Raw genomic sequence first — 21650 nt, 5'->3', positions numbered from 1 at the left:
GTTCCTTTTAATTAAAGACTATGAAATAAAGAAAAACACAAACTGTTCCACGAATTGAATCTAATACTTACAAAATGTCATGGCCTTCTCGAGGGGATGGTATGTGGCCGGTGTGTGGGATTAGTTCCCATGTTACATCATTAGGCGTTACTGTGGAAGAAATTATTTGAACCAATTACAATAAATTTAATTTTTCTTATGATATAATCAATTTAAAAAGATTTTCAGTGTGTTTATCATTTTTGAGATTCAAAATAAAAAGACATTACAACTAGTGATGGGCAGACCCATGGATGTTCAAGTCCGTCGGATTAGGTAGAACATTTGAAAAAAAGTTTGGCTCGGGTGCCAGCAGAACGGTACCTGAACTCGAACCCGAAACCGGACCCCATTCAAATGAATGGGGGGGGGGCGAACATCTGGTGTTTCCTAAGCTGTCATCTGTGTGACAGCGCAAAGAACACCGACTTTGGTTGGTGGTAAGTTTGTTATCGCCTGTCAGAGAGCTGCGGTTCCCACACTGTCACACAGATGAAAGCGTTTCAGCCATCAGCTCTGACCAGCGGTAAAAGGGTTACCGCCGGTGACAGGTGTCGGCTGATGAGAGTACTACTCTCATCATAGTTCGCCTGGTCTCACGAATAGCAGCGAGAGCAGGCGTACACTGATGAGAGTATTCACCAGCCGGCGCCTGTGCAATAAATAAATAAAAAGAAAAAAATGGTGTGGGGACCCCTCTATTTATATTATCTCATTATCAAAACGAGAGAGAGGTCCACACACTGTATTTTTTAATTATTTAAAAGAGAGTGAGAAGTGTTTATTTCAAATAAAGAATTTGTCTATGGGGTTAGTAATGGGGGTGTTTTATATATACCTCTCCATTAATAACCTGTGGCTTGATATCAGCTGACATTACAAAGCTGATATCAACCCCACAAATATTACTCCGTTTGCCACCACACCAGGGCAAGTGGGAAGAGCCGGGCAAAGCGCCAGAATTGGTGCATCTAATAGATACATCTTTTCTGGTGTGGCTGAATGCTGCTAGTTTTAGGCTAGGGAGGGCCAATATCCATGGCCCCTTCACCAGCCTGAGAATACCAGCTCCCAGCTGTCTGCTTTAGCTTGGCTGGTTGTCAAAAATGGGGGGATCCCTGTAATTTCTTACCCCGCTGGGGGAAAGCTGACAGTTGGGGGTGGTGCTATTTTTCTTGGAAGGGGCCAATATCCATGGAGATTTCCAGGTTATTAATATCATCTCATAGTTGTCTGTATAGCCTTTACTGGTTAGTAAAAGAAGGACCCCCAAAAACAAAGATAGGAGTCATCAGCATGAGGTGACCGGAGTTTATCAGAAAGCAGCATGAGTTAGGGTCAGAGAACTTGGTTTCAGCAATTTGTCACTTTTTGGACTGCTTGCTGTGGCATTTTTAAAATCCGTGTTTTATCTTCTGCCAATTTGCCAGTTCTTTGAATTCTGAGCTCTGTATAACCCCACCCACACCACTGATTGGCAGCTTTCTGTGTACACTGTGCATAGGCAGAAAGCTTCCAACCAGTGGTGGGGGGTTATACAGAGCTTATGAATACAGAGGACTACAGGGCAGCAGGTTTACTAGTCCTCTAGCTTTAATCTCCTGCTGATTAAAACAGTTATATTTATCATAACTAAAGCACATAGCCCAATAAGTGGCACATCACTGGAAACAGGATGTGACGACACTGCGTTTATTCTTATTTATGCCAGATGTATTATTCAGTAGGCCCAGAAACATAAGCTATTGTTCATATGATACTGAATATTGACTTGTGTAGGTTGAATTGATGTTTGTTGATCTGTTGCTGACTACCTATTGTACCAGTCCTTGCAGCTTATTGCGCTGCTATCCTTGAGGGACAAAGGAGCAGGTTAACTGAACAATCAATCTTTGTTAATTTGGTGAATAACTGCTGACTACCAATTGTATCAGTTCATGCAGCTTGTTGTTCTGAAAACATTGAAGAACAAAATATGAAGGTTAATTGAACACTCAAAAAATGAGAAATGACCTCCTCCCACCTCCTGCCAAACCAGTGGATAATGTCTGAAGGACAGCTGTGGGTATAAAAAGGGCCCTCTATCCTTCTACAGAGAGATTTTAGATGTCAATGGCCAAGGAACCATGGCTCCAACCAGAGAAATACAGATTTGATCCACAACCCATCACTGAACCCATGGAGATGTTTGGAGAACCCAGGTTGGGACAATCAGGTCACCTGGCCACATACCTTAATGAACTCTGTTAGTTTCCCAAACTTGCCACAACCTCGTCTTTGTGGGTGCCTGCCAAAAGCGGGGTTCTAATGGTTGGGGTAGCTGGTTCTGCAAGCCCCTAAGTCGCAGAAATTGTTATTCCCAGCAAGCTAGCTGAAGGGTGATACTCTGTCATTTGCACAATCTTATCTACTTGCTGTGACTGTACTATATGTTATTGACTGTTGGTGGTCCAATAGAGTATTGCCACACTGTGTTACCCTAACCCTGTGTTGTCTGAGTAGTATTCTGCCCACGGAAAATAAGTAGGGTCATTCAGTGGGATGAGCCCTGGTTCATTTGGTCTTTCCAAAGACAGCCAGGTCAGCAGACAGAAGTACCCACTGACCCTTGCGTCTCCACACGGGCTTTGTCTCTACACAATGTTGCTCTCAGATTAGGTGATAAAAACCTGTTGACAGATTCACTGTAAATTCAGTTTGGTTCGGGAGCTAGAGTAACTAGCTGATATGGCCCTTTAAATGATGGCCATGAAAAATTTGCCATGACCACACCTTTTCTAGGTCGCTCCATGTCCATTTTATGCCCCATTACCTGCTCTCTGAAAGTATGTTTGGACACCAGGGCTCAGTGTGATGTTGCAGCATCCTGACATCATGCACCAGAAACCATTTGGAAGTGTGGCTTTCCTGGATATTTCTATGAATATCTTCCAATTCTTCCCTTTTATATTAGCTTCTCAGATGTTTTGGGAGAGGTGGCAAGTATGGGCTAAACATTGTTTGGACTATTATTTCTCTGTCCTCTAATGTAAAGTAGAAATATGAATATATAAATATTTTTTTTCAGCAGCTCTGCATGGGAGAAACAAGGAGAGTGAGGAGAACTCTGAAAGATTTATTGAGACATATTCGGTAAACCACTCCACAGTTTGTGCTAACTTGGTACAATATTCCACAAAGTTGTAAAACTGCATTCAATTCAAAAATCCAAGGCATCGAAAATTGTCCTTAACAAAAAGTTTATTGACGCCATTGTGCACACAAGAGAAAAATCAAGCAGAAAAACATGCAACGTTTTGGCCACACAGGTCCTTTTATCAAGCAATAAAAAGGTGCATCATTGAGCAATTCCTGATATGCAGGTGATGAAACAGGCAGGTACACAGGAGTACACGATCATCACTCAAAATTAAGAAAGAAATAAAAAAACACTCACAAAATGGTACGAGAAAAAGATTAGTCTTTTAATCCATTGTATCCAAACTTATATTAGTAGGATAGGGTATCAGGGTATATAATGGACAATGGCCATTTTGTGTCTCCTATACTTTCTCTAGCTCTAGACACTAGAGAAAGCATCATAAGAGATACCAAAAACCTACTATACACCCTGCCATCCTTCCATGTAAATAAATGTTTGTATGCAGTGGATTGAATAAAAAAAAAGATTTTTAATCCTAAAAGCCCCAGCATTAACATGATTGGAAACAAACTTAAGCAGTGCGGACAAAGATATCTATTTTATGTATTAACAATATTCTATTCTGATGCTATCATAAGGGTTTTCTATGAAAAATGTATGCAATGAACTTAATCATTCCATTCACAGTCCTAATAAAAATTAATTTCTAATACCCAGGACAACTAATCGACAAAATACATTTTAAACCCATTACAGCATATACTAACCATATGCAAGACCCATATTTTTACACGTGGTGGCATTATATCTAATATCTTCAATAAAGCTTGCCTAATTTATTGACATATATTGCATCAAATGTATGATTGTATTTGTCGTCTTTGTATACTGTGATCACAATTATTAAGCAACTAAGTATTTACCATATCATTTTTATGCAGATTTTCCAATTCCAAGCTGTATAAACTTGAATGCTTATTGGATGAAGCTGCTAAAGTGATATGTATGTATTTAATGAGGGACGGTAAGTAGTGATGAGCGAGCACTAAAATGCTCGGGTGCTTGTTGCTCGGGTCGAGCAAATTGGAATGCTCAGGTACTCGGCCAGAACAACGAGCCCAATGTTAGTCTATGAGAAACCCAAGCTTTTTTTACCACGATCCCCTGGAGGTCTTTTTAGGGTAACAAAACGTCAGAGATCTATGGGAACGCTGCTCAAATGACACGAGAACATCATGGGGATCGTCCCTGGAAGCATTTCTGACTTCTAGGTCACAGCTGTAAGCAATGTTGTCAGAGCGTTATGCCACTTTTACAGGCGCACACTAAAACATACAAAAACGAAACCAAAATAATAATAATAATCTTTATTTTTATATAGCGCTAACATATTCCGCAGCGCTTTACAGTTTGCACACATTATCATCGCTGTCCCTCATGGGGCTCACAATCTAAACTCCCTATCAGTATGTCTTTGGATGGATTATCCTGGGAAATATGTTAAGGAACATTCTTTCTAGGGTTCTAATTTGTATGCAAGGCAAAATAAATAACCCCGACCAAAAGAATGCTCCTCCATCACTTGGGCTATGTTTGCACGTAGTGTTTTTGATGCGTTTTTCAACTTTAACATTGCTTTGAACCAATACAAATGCATTCACTGGGAAATGTCATTGTAACATTTAACAACCCTAGTTGGCCATGTGGTGTGTGACACATAAACAGACCCATCTTGTTTCATTTATGAAGGATGGACTCTTAAAGTCACAAAGCCTATTTTTATAGGGGCATCAGGCTGTATTAATATTCTTAGAGGGCCATCAGCCGACTGTGCTTTGTTTTTCCCATTATTAAACAGTGGGTCTCTTATACTGTTACTGCCTATGCAGTGAGTGGCTGGGCTGCCAAAAATTAGGACGCACTCCAATAACCCTTTGACAAGACATACAGGAGGGCCTCATGAAAAAATGTTCTCATTATAAGAAAGTGGGTCTCCCATAGTGTTTGCCTATGCATTGAATGCAAGACCTGCCCTGCCCCAAAGTTACACGCACCCCAAAAACCCTTTGAACCAACGTAGTGGATGGCCACATGAAACCAAAGTTCCCATTATGCTTATTTTTTTTACTCCCATACAGTTTTCCCATGAAGTAAATACAAGGCCTGCCCTTCCACAAACTTACAGGCACCCCAATAACACTTGGAACAGAAGTCCTAGATGGCCACATGAAACCAAAGTTTCCATTATTAGAAATTTGGTACTCTCATACAGTTTGCCTATGCATTCAATGCAAAGCCCGCCTTGCCACAAAGTTACACGTACCCCAATAACCCTTTGAATTGATGTCCTGAATGGCTACATGAAACAAAGTTCCCATTATTTTTCATTTGGTAACGCCATACTGTTTGCCTATGCATCGAATGCAAGGCCTGTCCTGCCCCAAAGTTACACGCACCCCAAAAACCCTTTGAACCGACGTAGTGGATGGCCACATGAAAGCAAACTTCCCATTATTAGGAAGTTGGTACTACCATACTGTTTGACTATGCAGTGAATTGCAGTGTTAAGCCTGAAGAATGTGCATCAGAGACTTGCAGTGTTTTTGGATGAAGAAACTGCAGTGGAGAATTGCAGTGTTTAGGATGAAAAGCCAGCAGTGGAGAATTGCAGTGGTAATCCTGTAGAACCTGGAGTGGAGAATTGCAGTGTTGAGGCTAAAGAACCTGCATTGATGAATTGCAGTGGTAAAGAACAACTGGCAGTGGAGAATTGCAGTGTTGAGGCTGAAGAACCTGCAGTGGAGATTTTCAATGTTGAAGCTGAAGAACCTGCAATGCAGAATCTCAGTGTTGAGGATGAAGACCCAAAATTTGAGAATTGCATTGTTGAAGCAGCTGACCAACCCCTACAGTTTCCATTATTATGAAATGGGTCTCCCATACTGTTTTGCTTTGCAGTGAATGGAAGGTGTACCCCAAATTTGCACGCACCCCAATCCATCTTGGAAGAAATGTGGAGGAGGGCCTCATAAAAACTTTTTACCATTACAAAGGAGCGGGTTTCCTATACTTGTAATGACCATACACTAAGTGTATGGTCTGACAAACATCATTTCCCCCTGGGGGTACACATCAACATACTGTGCAAACTTTTTTTTTTACGGCCATCATAAACACCCTTATAAACAATAATGTGGTTTCCTACACAGTTGCTGCTGGGAAGGTGCAGGCTTTTAGCAGAAATATGGCAGACGACTTGTTGGATGAAGTGATCAGTAAAAGGAGCATGTGACGGCAGGAATGGGAACGTACAGGATTAATAACAGGGGGCTATGGGAGGTATGAGATCCAGGATCCAGCCTACAATGATTAGTCGCTTACCCACCACCAATTACCAGAATGCATTTGATGCCCATCAGAAGATAGGTGTAACAGATTTGCATCTGAAGCTAGGCATAAAAGATGCCCGTGAGAAATTGGTTGCCAAAGAAGCACGTGTCCGTATAAAGGGTAAAGTGCAAGATTCTCGTGAGATGCTTAAAGAGGAGTGCACCGGCCGTAACTATCAATTCACCCGTGGCACAAGGTTGTTCATCTTCATCCCTACATATTACCAAGACCATCCAAATTTCACAGCTGAAAACTATTTGGTCAGGTGTAACGAACACTGTTAAAGGAATGCCAATAAACGTAATTAACTACGAACCTGGGAAACAACAGATTTTTTCTTTATAAGATATGGACGATGATGAAATTAATGATGACTTGGAACTTTCCCATATCCCCTTGTAGATTGTGAGCCCTCGCGGGCAGTGTCCTCTCTCCTCCTGTACCAGTTGTGACCTGTATTGTTTAAGATTATTGTACTTGTTTTTATTATGTATACCCCTCCTCACATGTAAAGCACCACAGAATAAATGGCGCTATAACAATAAATAATAATAATAATAATCCCCACCAACAAGATGAAGATCACAGCTGCCAACACTGCAAATAAGGCTGGAAATTCATTTTCTCTTGGGCAAACTTTACCTCTTACTAAAGTGGTACAGAATGATGCATACACAGCTCCCATGTCTACTCAGCACGAGACTTTGCCACCTTTATTGCACACAAAGGCTCTAACCAATGTGTCATGGACACTAGTGTTGAGCAATACCTTCCGATATGCATTGGTATCGGTATCGGATAGAATTGGCCGATACCGGCAAAATATCGGATCTCGCCGATACCGATACCCGATACCAATGCATTTCAATGGGACGCAAAGTATCGGAATGGTTCCCAGGGTCTGAAGGAGAGGAAACTCTCCTTCAGGCCCTGGGATCCATATTCATGTGTAAAATAAAGAATTAAAATAAAAAATATGGATATACTCACCTCTCCGGCGGCCCCTGGACCTTACCGCCGTAACCGGGAGCCTCCGTTCCTAAGAATGAGCGCGTGAAGGACCTGCGATGATGTCGCGGCTTGTGATTGGTCGCGTGAGCGGTCACATGAGCGCTCACGCGACCAATCAGAAGCCGCGACGTCATCGAAGGCCCTTCACGCGCTCATTCTTAGGAACGGAGGCTGCAGGTTACAGCGGTAAGATCCAGGGGCCGCCGGAGAGGTGAGTATATCCATATTTTTTATTTTAATTCTTTATTTTACACATGAATATGGTTCCGATACCGATTCCCGATATCACAAAAGTATCGGAACTCGGTATCGGAATTCCGATACCGCAAGTATCGGCCGATACCCGATACTTGCGGTATCGTAATGCTCAACACTAATGGACACTTGTCACAAAGGAGGCCAGTTCATCAGTAGGGCCCACTCCAAAAGAGTCTGTCTTTAGCCCTTTAGAAGGCACAAAAATGACCATTAATAATTTGCATCCAAGAGTCACAGAGGAAGATATCGTGGAGCTTTTCTGTATATGCAGTGCCTTGAAGTGCACCTGCTTGTTGAGTTCCGGAGTTGCAGAGGTTGCATTTGAAAGAAAGGAAGATGCAGTTGGTGCCTACAAAAATACAACAACAGATACCTAGATGGACAACCAATAAAATACAATCTTCCTTTGAATGGTAGTGTGATAACATCAGACCAGCCCATACTTCTAAGATTAAGTGACACCCCATCAAAGAAGGAAGGCGAATCTATAAGAAACACAACTTCCTCCTCCTCATATGTGTGCATAAAATCCTCCAGCTGAAGTTGATCCTGATACTATCTAAAAATCACTCTTTAAATCCTCAAGGTCATCAGCAGTCATCCGACCACAAGCTCTGATGACACCAACACCAACACAAATTGGAGCCTGTAATAAGAGAGATTCACAATTCACATCTAGGCCCAGAGCCTCCTTAAAAAAAAAAAAAAACCCTTAATTTTTCTTCTTGGTCTTTGTTTAGCACTGCTGATCACCAGCAGGTAGTTGATGTTTGAAGGAGTCTGGCATCAGACTTTGGACAAATAATCCTGTTCCCAGCATTGTAGTACAGTTCACCTTTGTTGTGGGGCAGTTGCATTATTGCATCAAGAATTTCCGTTTTCCACTTGCTCTAGTATAACTGATACAACACGTTTATTTTTCTACTGTTCTGTCAAGGGAGGCTAAATAAATGTTGAATATCTTGTTTTAATTTCTTCAATAATCTGTTTCTACTTAAAAGATAATCTTTGCTGTTTTAATATCTGGATTCTTCTGAGTTCTGCATGAACTCCGGTGAACTCTCATGGCAGCTTAGTGATACACTGTGGGAACTTTTACCTCCTGTCAGTGTATCACCGGTGGCCGGGTAGAGCGGTCACATCTCCCGATGTGACTTTTCTACACGTGAGATAGCTGTGGGACACTCTGTATTAAATGGACTACGTCCGTCTATTATATGTTGGTTTATAATTTTTTAATTGTTTGCAGGAGACAAGGGCGTCGGGGATTAGGCATTCAGTAAGTATGGTAAATTTAGTCTGTGTGATTATCTAATATATAAAGCTGAATGTGTGTATGTATGTGTGTATGTATGTCCGGGATTGGCATCTGAACCGTCGCAGCTACAGCCACAAAATTTTGCACAGTCACACGTCTGGACCCCGAGAGCGTCATAGGCTATATTGTGAGGTGAAATTTTAACCCCGCGCTTTCCAATTCACCAAACAATTTTGCCCCTATCTACATAATGGGGAAAAAGTGAAAGGAAAAGTGTTGGAGGCGTCGCAGCTACAGGCACAAAATTTTGCAGTCACACGTCTGGACCCCGAGAGCGTCAAAGCTATGTTGTGAGGTGAAATTTTAACCCCGCGCTTTCCAATTCACCAAACAATTTTGCCCCTATCTACATAATGGGGAAAAAGTGAAAGGAAAAGTGTTGGAGGCGTCGCAGCTACAGGCACAAAATTTTGCACAGTCACACGTCTGGACCCTGAGAGCGTCATAGGCTATGTTGTGAGGTGAAATTTTAACCCCGCGCTTTCCAATTCACCAAACAATTTTGCCCCTATCTACATAATGGGGAAAAAATGAAAGGAAAAGTGTTGGAGGCAAATTAACAGCTGCCAGATGTGAACAAGGGGGACTTAAAGAATAAGAGCGATGGCGCCAAAGAGTATATACTGTACAGTTGCTAAGGTGGGGCCCCGACATGGGATAATCACCACACCACCACGGGGATATGAACACACACACAAAATGCGCCACACACTACCACGTGCTCGAACACATATACCACCCTCAGCGCACATTTCACCACACATACACCAACCTCGCCACATAAAAGTTGAAACACAAAAGTCGCCGCTCAAAACACGCCACGCGCAAAACTCTCCACATGCAAAACTCGCCACACGTGCAAAACTCACCTCATGGAAAACTCGCCACACGCAAAACTTGCACACGTGGAAAAATTGCCACATGCACAAAAGTTGCAACACATGCAAAAGTTGCCTCACACAAAACTTGCACATACTCAAAAGGCACCACACATAAAACTCGCCACGCGCAAAACTCGCCATGCGCAAAACTTGCTGCACACAACTTGCTACACTAACCTGTCACATGCAACTCGACACACAAAAAGTTGCTACACGCATGTCGCCACACAAAACTCATCTCACAAAAGTCGCTACATGCATGTCGCCACACGCAACTCAACACACACAACTTGACACACGAAACTCGCCCTAAAACACACACAAGTCTGGTATTATCCTTCAAAAATAAAAATCTGATTAATAAGCTGACAAACTACAAGAGCAATAAATGTACCATATAGGAATCTGGCAGCTGTCAGTCACATGACCAGTCTATTATGTGTATGTGTGAGCTAATATATACTGCCAGGGGGTGGGCTTACTGTTGGCTGGGGATTTATCAGGCTGCCAATTTAGCTTACAAATACTGAGGTAAAAGTACTGACCAAATAACGTGTGAACGAGGTCTAATACAGGAGGAGATGACATACAGATATATACTATATACAGGAGGAGATGACACACAGGTATATACTATTTACAGGGGAGATGACACAGGTATATACTATATGCAGGAGGAGATGACACACAGATATATACTATATACAGGAGAGATGACACACAGGTATATACTATATAGAGGAGGAGATGACATACAGGTACATACTACATACAGCAGGAGATGACATACAGGTATATACTATATACAGAAGATGACACACAGGTATATACTATATACAGGAGCAGATTACCTACAGGTATATAGTATATACAGGAGGAGATGACATACAGGTATATGCTATGTATAGGAGGAGATGACATACAGGTATATACTATATATAGGAGATGACACACAGATATATACTATATATAGGTGAGATGACACACAGGTATATACTATATACAGGAGGAGATTACATACAGGTATATACTATATATAGGAGGAGATGACATACAGGTATATACTATATACAGGGGAGATGACACACAGCAGGTATATACTATATACAGGGGAGATGACATACAGGTATATACTATATACAGGAGATGACATACAGGTGTATACTATATATAAGGGAGATGACAAACATGTATATACTGAGGTGAAAATGAGAGGTGTGAGGTGAAAATGAAAAGGTGTGAGTGCAAAATGAGAGGAGTGAGGGAAAACAGTGGAGTGATCGGAAAATGACAGATGTGAGGTCGAAATGACAAGTGTTAGGGGGGAATGAGAGGAGTGAGGGGGAAAATAAGAGGAGTGAGGGGGAAAATGAGAGGTGTGAGGGAGAAAATGAGAGATGTGATGGGGAAAATGAGAGGCGTGATGGGAAAATAAGAGAAGTGAGGTGCTATAACTAACCACAGATATTTACTATGCCCAGGCAACGCCGGGCTCTTCAGCTAGCTTAGATTTACAATCTCCATGCTTTTCTCATGGTCAACTTTATGTGGCCTGTTCAAGAGTTGGAACAGCCAAAAATCTGTTTGTCTTTGCACCTGAAGGAAAAACTAAGATTGTCGTTTATCAAAAGGCTCTCGATTAAGTAGTAGAAGATTACTTCACATTACTTGGCCAATTTAGTTAAATCTGTGTGGAATATCTCTGGTGTTGAAATATATGTTGTAAAATGCTTCTATTAGCTTAGTTTTTGCCTTTTAATAATTACATTTCTATCTATTTGTTTTGTGGTTTTTTGTGCAGAATACATTTTTGTTAACACATTCTATTTTGCTAACAGCAGTTATTACCCCTGGCGAAGCCGGGTAGTACAGCTAGTTTCAAATAAAGGACTTTATTCTGGGTGTCTGTGTTTTATACAATATCACTATGGGGTTAGTAATAGATAAGTGTCTCATAGACACATGTCCATTACTAACCTGTGGGCTTGATGTCACCTGACAATACAAAGGTGACATCAACCCCACAAATATCAACCCCACTTGCCACCGCTACAGGGCAAATGGGAAGAGCGAAGCTAAGTGCCAGAATTGGCACATCTATAAGATGCGCCATTTTTGGGGCGGCTGAGAGCTGATGTTTTTAGCCTGAGGGGCAATATCCATGGCCCCTTCCCAAGCTATTAATATCAGCCTGCAGCTTTCTGCCTAGCCTTTGCTGGTTTGATTTTATAGGGGAACCCCATGTCAATTTTTTTCTGGGATTCCCCTGTAAACTAGCCAGTAAAGGCTAGGCAAACAGCTGTAAGCGGAGTTTAATAGCCAGGGAACCTTTGGCTATGGCTCCTTCCCAAAATATTAACATCAGCCCTCAGCTTTCCCTCTGCTGGTTATGAAATTATAAACGCAATTTAAAAAAACAAAACAAAAAACAGATATTGCTTTTCGCGCAGATTTCTAACAGTTGCTGTTTTGTTGCAGCATATGTAAGTTAATTATGTTAATGCTCCTACATAGGCTTGTGTGTGTGTTTGTGTGTGTCTTTACTTTATATTAATGAGGGTATCTGGCTGAAGAGGTTGAACAAGGAAATGACATCACAATTCTTTTTTTTTAAAATATTATATGTTTATTTAGCTCTATGGATTTACAAAAAAGCATTCTTATTTTTATCTGCATTTTTCTGCCAAGAGATGCAGAAACCTTGCAGAAATTTCTGAAAGCAAATATGCAACATGCGCACATAGCCTAATCATTACCTGGGTACAGTAGAATACACTATAATCAGAGTTGGGAAAACTGCGACCCGTTAGAGTTCAGCCTGCATACCGAGATAGCCAAAGGGCTGAAACAGTGGCCCAGGAGCCGCACCATGCCCTCTCCCACAACCGCCCACTGTCACCACTATCTGCATACATTGGGGGAGGATGGAGCTTTCGGCTCCTTCTTCCACCAACCAGCGTATGCAACTGAGTCTAGATTACATTATTATTATAGCACCATTTATTCCATGGCGCTTTACATGTGAGGAGGGGTGTACATAATAAAAACAAGTAGAGTAATTTTAAACAATACAAGACTGGTACAGTAGGAGAGAGGACCCTACCCGAAAGGGCTCACAATCTGCAAGGGATGGGTGAGGATACAGTAGGTGAGGGTAGAGCTGGTCGTGCATCTTGGCTCATACTGCATTTAAGGGACTTTGCGAGGGCTCATACTGCATATAGGAGGCTATGTGTGGGCTCATACTGTATATAGAGGGTTATCACACTATATACAAGGGTCATGTGGGGACTCATTATATATAGATGGGCTATGTGGGGGCTAATGCTGTATACAGGGAGCTATGTAGGGGCACACACTGTATCTAAGTGTGTGGGCTCATACCGCATATAGGTGGCTATGTAGGGGCACAAACTTTACATAAGGGGTCATGAGTGGGCTCATCTATATATATAAGAGGCATCGTGATTACTCGCTAATCCCGCCCCCCACCACAATACCACACACAATCCCGCCCCCACCACATTACCACACACAATCCCGCCCCCCCTCCACAATACCACACACACACACAATCCCGCCCCCACCACATTACCACACAAAATCCCACCCCACCACAATACCACACACAATCCCGCCCCCACCACAATACCACACACAACACCCACCTGTTGTGAACTCTGTTTTCGGGCTCCCTCTTGTGGTCACAGGTGGTATTGTGTGAGTTTTGTTTTTGGGCTCCCCCTGGTGGCTTTGTTTGTTATCCTGTGGATCTGTGGCTGGATCAGCTGCCTCGTTATGCACTAGGGAGTTTCCTATTTAGCTCTGCTTCACCTCCACTTGTTGCCGGCTGTCGATGTATTCAGTGCTATTCTGATCTCCCCTGATTATCTTCGTTTTCAGTCTCTTCTGGAGAAGCTAAGTTTCTGTTTGATTATTTTTTTGCTCATCAGTCTGCAATATGATTTCAGTGTATGATGAGTTTAGTCCAGCTTGCTAATATGTGAGTTCTTGCTGCTGGTAAGCTCTGGGGTACGGAGTTGCTTCCCCCGCACCGTTAGTTGGTGCGGGGGCTCGAGCAATCTCTGCGTGGATATTTTGCTTAGGGTTTTCTATTGACCGCACAGCTCCCTTCCTATTTTCTGCTATCTAGTGTTAGCGGGCCTCATTTGCTAAATCTATTTCATCTCTGCGTTTGTGCTTTCCCCTTAACTCACCATTAATATTTGTGGGGGGCTTTTCTATATCTTTGGGGTCATTTCTCTGAGGCAAGTAAGGACTTTACGTTCCCTCTAGGAATAGGTAGTTTCTCAGGCCGTGAAGAGACGTCTAGGATTTCCAGGTAACGTTCCACGGCTGCCTATAGTTGTTTGCGGATAGGATCAGGTTGCGGTCAATCCAGATACCACTTCCCCAGAGCTGGTCGTCGGTTTAGTTACTTAGCTAGTCAAAGTTGCGATCCTTGCCACTAGGATCATAACAGTACAGCCGGCCCATAAAGTGTTAATTGCATGGCAGAAGCAGGAGAAGAGAAGCCTTGAGGAATTTTTTTTTTTTTTTTTGCTGCCGTGTGTCTAGCTGCTCTGTGTCTAGCTTCTCTCCTCCTCTTAATCTTGGTGTGGCTCTGAGTTCAGCTGCTGACATGGATATCCAGAGTTTGGCCTCCAGTGTAGATCATCTTGCTGCAAGGGTACAAAGTATTCAGGATTTTGTTGTTCACAGTCCTATGTCAGAGCCTATTCCGGAGTTGTTTTCTGGAGATAGATCTAGGTTCCTGAATTTTAAGAACAATTGCAAATTGTTTCTTTCTTTGAAACCTCGTTCCTCTGGTGATTCCATTCAGCAAGTTAAGATTATTATTTCTTTCTTGCGTGGCGACCCTCAAGATTGGGCCTTCGCATTGGCGCCAGGGGATCCTGCATTGCTCAGTGTGGATGCGTTTTTTCTGGCCCTTGGATTGCTCTATGAGGAACCTAATCTTGAGAACCAGGCTGAAAAAGCTTTGTTGGCCCTCTCTCAGGGGCAAGATGAAGCAGAGGTGTATTGCCAGAAATTTCGGAAATGGTCGGTGCTTACTCAATGGAATGAGTGTGCCCTGGCTGCAAATTTCAGAAAGGGTCTTTCTGAAGCCATTAAGAATGTCATGGTGGGGTTCCCTACGCCTGCAGGTCTGAATGAGTCAATGACTCTGGCCATTCAGATTGATCTGCGTTTGCGGGAGCGCAAACCTGCGCACCATTTGGCGGTGTCTTCTGAACAGACACCTGAGTCTATGCAATGTGATAGAATTCTGACCAGAAGTGAACGGCAAAATTATAGACGGCAAAATGGGTTGTGCTTTTACTGTGGTGACTCAGCTCATGTTATCTCAGCATGCTCTAAGCGCACAAAAAAGTTTGATAAATCTGTCACCATCGGTACTTTACAGCCTAAGTTCATTTTGTCTGTTACCCTGATTTGTTCCCTGTCATCTTACCCGGTTATGGCTTTTGTAGATTCAGGTGCTGCCCTGAGCCTGATGGATTTGTCATTTGCCCGGCGCTGTGGTTTTGTTTTGGAGCCTTTAAAATTCCCTATTCCACTAAGGGGTATTGATGCTACAGCATTGGATATGAATAAACCTCAGTACTGGATGCAAGTGACCATGTGCATGACTCCTGTTCATCAGGAGGTGATTCGCTTTCTTGTTCTGCATAATTTGCATGATGTTGTCGTGTTGGGTCTGCCATGGTTGCAGACTCATAATCCAGTTCTGGATTGGAAAGCAATGTCTGTGTCAAGTTGGGGTTGCCAGGGAATTCATGGCGATGCTCCTGTGGTGTCAATTGCTTCATCCACTCCTTCTGAAGTCCCTGCGTTTTTGTCGGACTACCAGGATGTATTTGATGAGCTCAAACTCAGTTCTCTACCTCCTCATAGGGATTGTGATTGTGCTATAAATTTGATTCCTGGTAGTAAGTTTCCTAAGGGACGACTTTTCAATTTGTCAGTGCCGGAGCATGCTGCTATGCGGAGTTATATAAAGGAGTCTTTGGAGAAAGGACTTATTCGCCCCTCCTCCTCCCCTCTGGGTGCGGGATTCTTTTTTGTGGCTAAGAAGGATGGTTCCCTGAGACCTTGTATTGATTATCGCCTTCTAAATAAAATCACGGTCAAATTTCAGTATCCTTTGCCATTGTTATCTGATCTGTTTGCTCGCATTAGGGGGTCTAGTTGGTTCACCAAGATAGATCTTCGTGGTGCGTATAACCTTGTGCGTATTAAGCAGGGTGATGAATGGAAAACTGCATTTAATACGCCCGAAGGCCATTTCAAGTACTTGGTGATGCCTTTTGGACTTTCTAACGCTCCTTCTGTCTTTCAGTCCTTCATGCACGACATCTTCCGCGAGTATCTGGATAAATTTATGATTGTGTATCTGGATGATATTCTGTTTTTTTCTGATGATTGGGAGTCCCATGTTAAGCAGGTCAGGATGGTGTTTCAGGTCCTGCGTGCCAAGGCTTTATTTGTGAAGGGCTCAAAATGTCTTTTTGGAGTCCAGAAGGTTTCTTTTTTGGGTTTCATTTTTTCCCCTTCTACTATTGAGATGGACCCAGTCAAGGTTCAGGCTATTCATGACTGGACTCAGCCTACATCTGTTAAGAGTCTTCAGAAGTTCTTGGGTTTTGCTAATTTTTACCGTCGCTTCATCGCTAATTTTTCTGGTGTTGTTAAGCCTTTGACGGATTTGACCAAGAAGGGTTCTGATGTTACTAATTGGTCTCCTGCGGCTGTGGAGGCCTTTCGGGAGCTGAAGCACCGGTTTTCCTCGGCTCCGGTCTTATGTCAGCCAGATGTCTCTCTTCCTTTCCAGGTCGAGGTTGATGCTTCTGAGATTGGAGCGGGGGCTGTTTTGTCGCAGAGAAGCTCTGATGGCTCTGTGATGAAGCCATGTGCTTTCTTTTCAAGAAAGTTTTTGCCTGCCGTGCGGAATTATGATGTCGGTAATCGGGAGTTGTTGGCTATGAAGTGGGCATTTGAGGAGTGGCGACATTGGCTCGAGGGAGCTAAGCATCGTGTGGTGGTCTTGACTGATCACAAAAATCTGATTTATCTCGAGTCGGCCAAGCGGCTGAATCCTAGACAGGCTCGTTGGTCGTTGTTTTTCTCTCGTTTTGATTTCGTGGTCTCGTACCTGCCTGGTTCGAAGAATGTGAAGGCTGATGCTCTTTCTAGGAGTTTTGTGCCTGACTCTCCTGGAGATTCTGAGCCGGCTGGTATCCTCAGAGAAGGGGAGATTTTGTCTGCCATCTCCCCAGATTTGCGACGAGTGCTGCAGGAGTTTCAGGCGGATAGACCTGACCGTTGTCCACCGGAGAGACTGTTTGTCCCAGATAGATGGACCAACAGAGTTATTTCCGAGGTTCATTCTTCGGTGTTGGCAGGCCATCCTGGAATATTTGGTACCAGAGATTTGGTGGACAGGTCCTTTTGGTGGCCTTCCTTGTCGCGGGATGTGCGTTCCTTTGTGCAGTCTTGTGGAATTTGTGCTCGGGCTAAGCCTTGCTGTTCTCGTGCCAGTGGTTTGCTGCTACCTTTGCCTGTCCCAAAGAGGCCTTGGACGCACATTTCCATGGATTTTATTTCAGATCTCCCTGTCTCTCAGAGAATGTCTGTCATCTGGGTGGTGTGTGATCATTTTTCTAAGATGGTCCATTTGGTGCCCTTGCCTACGTTGCCTTCCTCCTCCGAGTTGGTTCCGCTGTTTTTTCAAAATGTGGTTCGTTTGCACGGGATCCCTGAGAATATTGTTTCCGACAGAGGATCCCAGTTTGTGTCTAGATTTTGGCGGACCTTTTGTGCTAAGATGGGCATTGATTTGTCTTTTTCGTCGGCCTTCCATCCTCAGACGAATGGCCAGACCGAGCGAACTAATCAGACCTTGGAAACCTATTTAAGATGTTTTGTTTCTGCTGATCAGGACGACTGGGTGGCTTTTTTGCCATTGGCCGAATTTGCCCTTAATAATCGGGCTAGTTCTGCTACTTTGGTTTCGCCTTTTTTTTGTAATTCGGGGTTTCATCCTCGTTTTTCCTCGGGTCAGGTGGAGCCTTCTGACTGTCCTGGAGTGGATCTTGTGGTGGATAGGTTGCATCAGATTTGGGATCATGTGGTGGACAATTTGAAGCTGTCACAAGAGAAGGCTCAGCGCTTTGCCAACCGCCGTCGCTGTGTGGGTCCCCGACTTCGCGTTGGGGACTTGGTGTGGTTGTCTTCTCGCTTTGTTCCTATGAAGGTCTCCTCTCCCAAGTTCAAGCCTCAGTTTATCGGTCCTTATAAGATTTTGGAAGTCCTTAACCCTGTGTCATTTCGTTTGGACCTCCCAGCATCGTTTGCTATTCATAATGTGTTCCATCGGTCGTTGTTGCGGAGGTATGTGGTGCCTGTGGTTCCTTCGGATGAGCCTCCTGCCCCTGTGCTGGTTGAGGGAGAATTGGAATACGTGGTGGAGAAGATCTTGGATTCTCGTATTTCTAGACGGAGGCTTCAGTATTTGGTTAAGTTGAAGGGCTATGGTCAGGAGGATAATTCCTGGGTTGTCGCCTCTGATGTTCATGCGGCTGATTTGGTTCGTGCCTTCCATGTGGCTCACCCTGATCGCCCTGGGGGTTTTTGATGAGGGTTCGGTGACCCCTCCTCAAGGGGGGGGTACTGTTGTGAACTCTGTTTTCGGGCTCCCTCTTGTGGTCACAGGTGGTTTTGTGTGAGTTTTGTTTTTGGGCTCCCCCTGGTGGCTTTGTTTGTTATCCTGCGGATCTGTGGCTGGATCAGCTGCCTCGTTATGCACTAGGGAGTTTCCTATTTAGCTCTGCTTCACCTCCACTTGTTGCCGGCTGTCGATGTATTCAGTGCTATTCTGATCTCCCCTGATTATCTTCGTTTTCAGTCTCTTCTGGAGAAGCTAAGTTTCTGTTTGATTATTTTTTTGCTCATCAGTCTGCAATATGATTTCAGTGTATGATGAGTTTAGTCCAGCTTGCTAATATGTGAGTTCTTGCTGCTGGTAAGCTCTGGGGTACGGAGTTGCTTCCCCCGCACCGTTAGTTGGTGTGGGGGCTCGAGCAATCTCTGCGTGGATATTTTGCTTAGGGTTTTCTATTGACCGCACAGCTCCCTTCCTATTTTCTGCTATCTAGTGTTAGCGGGCCTCATTTGCTAAATCTATTTCATCTCTGCGTTTGTGCTTTCCCCTTAACTCACCGTTAATATTTGTGGGGGGCTTTTCTATATCTTTGGGGTCATTTCTCTGAGGCAAGTAAGGACTTTACGTTCCCTCTAGGAATAGGTAGTTTCTCAGGCCGTGAAGAGACGTCTAGGATTTCCAGGTAACGTTCCACGGCTGCCTATAGTTGTTTGCGGATAGGATCAGGTTGCGGTCAATCCAGATACCACTTCCCCAGAGCTGGTCATCGGTTTAGTTACTTAGCTAGTCAAACTTGCGATCCTTGCCACTAGGATCATAACACCCACCCCCCACCACATTACCACGCATAATCCCGCCCCACCACATTACCACACACAATCCCACCCCCCACCACACACAATCCCGCCCCCCACAATACCACACACAATCCCGTCCCACATTACCACACATAGTCCCGCCCCCACCACATTACCACGCATAATCCCGCCCCCCACCACATTACCACGCATAATCCCGCCCCCCACATTACCATACATAATACCGCCCCCCCACCACATTTCCACACATAATCCCGCCCCCCCACCACATTACCACACATAATCCCACCCCCCACCACATTACCACACATAATCCCGCCCCCATCACATTACCACACAAAATCCCACCCCCCACCACATTACCACACATAATCCTGCCTCCCCACCACATTACCACACATAATCCCGCCCCCACCACATTACCACACATAATCCTGCCCCATCACATTACCACACATAATCCCGCCCCCACCACATTACCACACATAATCCCGCCCCCCCACCAGATTACCACACATAGTCCAGTCCACCATATTACCACATAATCCCGCCCCCACATTACCACACGAGGCTCCGTCCCCACACACTACCACACGAGGCTCCGTCCCCACACATTACCATACGAGGCTCCGTCCTCACACATTACCACACGAGACTCTGTCCCCACACATTACCATACGAGGCTCTGTCCCTCCACATTACCACACGAGGCTCCGTCCCCACACATTACCACACGAGGCTCTGTCCCTCCACATTACCACACGAGGTTCCGTCCCCACACATTACCACACAAGGCTCTGTCCCCACACATTACCACACGAGGCTCTGTCCCTCCACATTACCACACGAGGTTCCGTCCCCACACATTACCACACAAGGCTCTGTCCCCACACATTACCACACGAGGCTCCGTCCCTCCACATTACCACACGAGGCTCTGTCCCCACAAATTACCATACGAGGCTCTGTCCCTCCACATTACCACACGAGGCTGCGTCCCCACACATTACCACACGAATCCAGTTTGCTTTGGATTTTACACTGTGAATAAAATGTATTAGTATTATTCTGATTTTTAATTATTATTGTTATTAACTTCATTTTAAGTTAATTTACCACCTGCGTAAGCGCTATTGAATGTTGTCATTATTTACTTTAGTTTAATCACTAGCAGCGTTAATTAGATAGCAATGAGCATGTCGAGCGTTAGCTGGCTAGAAACAGCTAGCACAGTATATAGGGGGAATTTCAGTATTCTTAATATTAAGTGATACAATTAATATTAATATAAAATAATAATAATTAACATGGTAATATTAATATTGAGCAGAATTAATTTTAGCCTATTTTTTTCAGCCATCCACAACAGTCACAGTCTCTCTCGTGGCCCCGCGGGAAAATTAATTGCTCACCCCTGTTCTACATCATGCTAAAACTTACCCCCAAACTAAGCAGCCTTTCCAAATATAATACAGCAACCTCCGCTTTATGGACATAAGCAGAAAAATAACGAAAGAAAAAGTACTACAAATGCAACTACAAGTGCCACTTTAGACAACATTGTTAAAAAAAAAGAAAACCAATATATACACATGACAAAAGAGTTCAAAATGGGTGTTCTCAGGGATAAAGCAATACCTCCTAAAACTGCTCAACTGTTTTTGCTGTCCCTAGAATCAGGCTCTCTGTCGAACAGCACGCTGCTCTCAGATTACATACAGGGTGGGCCATGTATATGGATACACCTAAATAAAATGGAAATGGTTGGTGATACCAACTTCCTGTTTGTGGCACATTAGTATATGGGAGGGGGAAAACTTTTCAAGATGGGTGGTGACCATGGTGACCATTTTGAAGTCAGCCATTTTTTAATGCAACTTTATAAATGGACCACCCAGGTGAATCCATATATTGGGAAAAATACTGTAACATTTTTGACAGTTTGAAAATTTCAGTAAAGATGCAGTGTAAGGGCTCGTGCACATAGCCATATTTTCGATGCAACAAAATGTCGGATCGCACTTGGATCAATGTTATTCTATATGGTTGTGCACATATCAGTTTATTTCAAGTCTGCCCAAGGAAATAAATCACTGCATGCCTGCGG

The 21650-nt window shown here is 43.6% G+C and overlaps 1 protein-coding gene and 1 pseudogene across 2 annotated transcripts in view; one reads left to right on the top strand and one right to left on the bottom strand.

Annotated features, from left to right (window-relative positions):
• The window catches only part of LOC143794014 (kelch domain-containing protein 3-like), a 170782-nt gene that overhangs the window by 134241 nt on the left and 14891 nt on the right, over positions 1–21650 (bottom strand). For both annotated transcript variants that reach the window (XR_013220380.1, XM_077280931.1), the window contains exon 5: positions 72–150. Coding sequence is in view for 1 of the 2 variants with exons in the window: in XM_077280931.1 (XP_077137046.1) it covers positions 72–150 (79 nt within the window). In the remaining variant the exon portion in view is untranslated. The remainder of the gene's footprint in view (positions 1–71; positions 151–21650) is intronic.
• On the top strand, positions 6426–8888 carry LOC143793703 (polymerase delta-interacting protein 3-like; annotated as a pseudogene).

The sequence above is a fragment of the Ranitomeya variabilis genome, chromosome 1, assembly GCF_051348905.1.
Source record: "Ranitomeya variabilis isolate aRanVar5 chromosome 1, aRanVar5.hap1, whole genome shotgun sequence".
Lineage (NCBI taxonomy): Eukaryota > Metazoa > Chordata > Amphibia > Anura > Dendrobatidae > Ranitomeya > Ranitomeya variabilis.
Note: the sequence above shows the minus strand (reverse complement) of the source record. Positions and strands in the feature narration are given on the sequence as shown.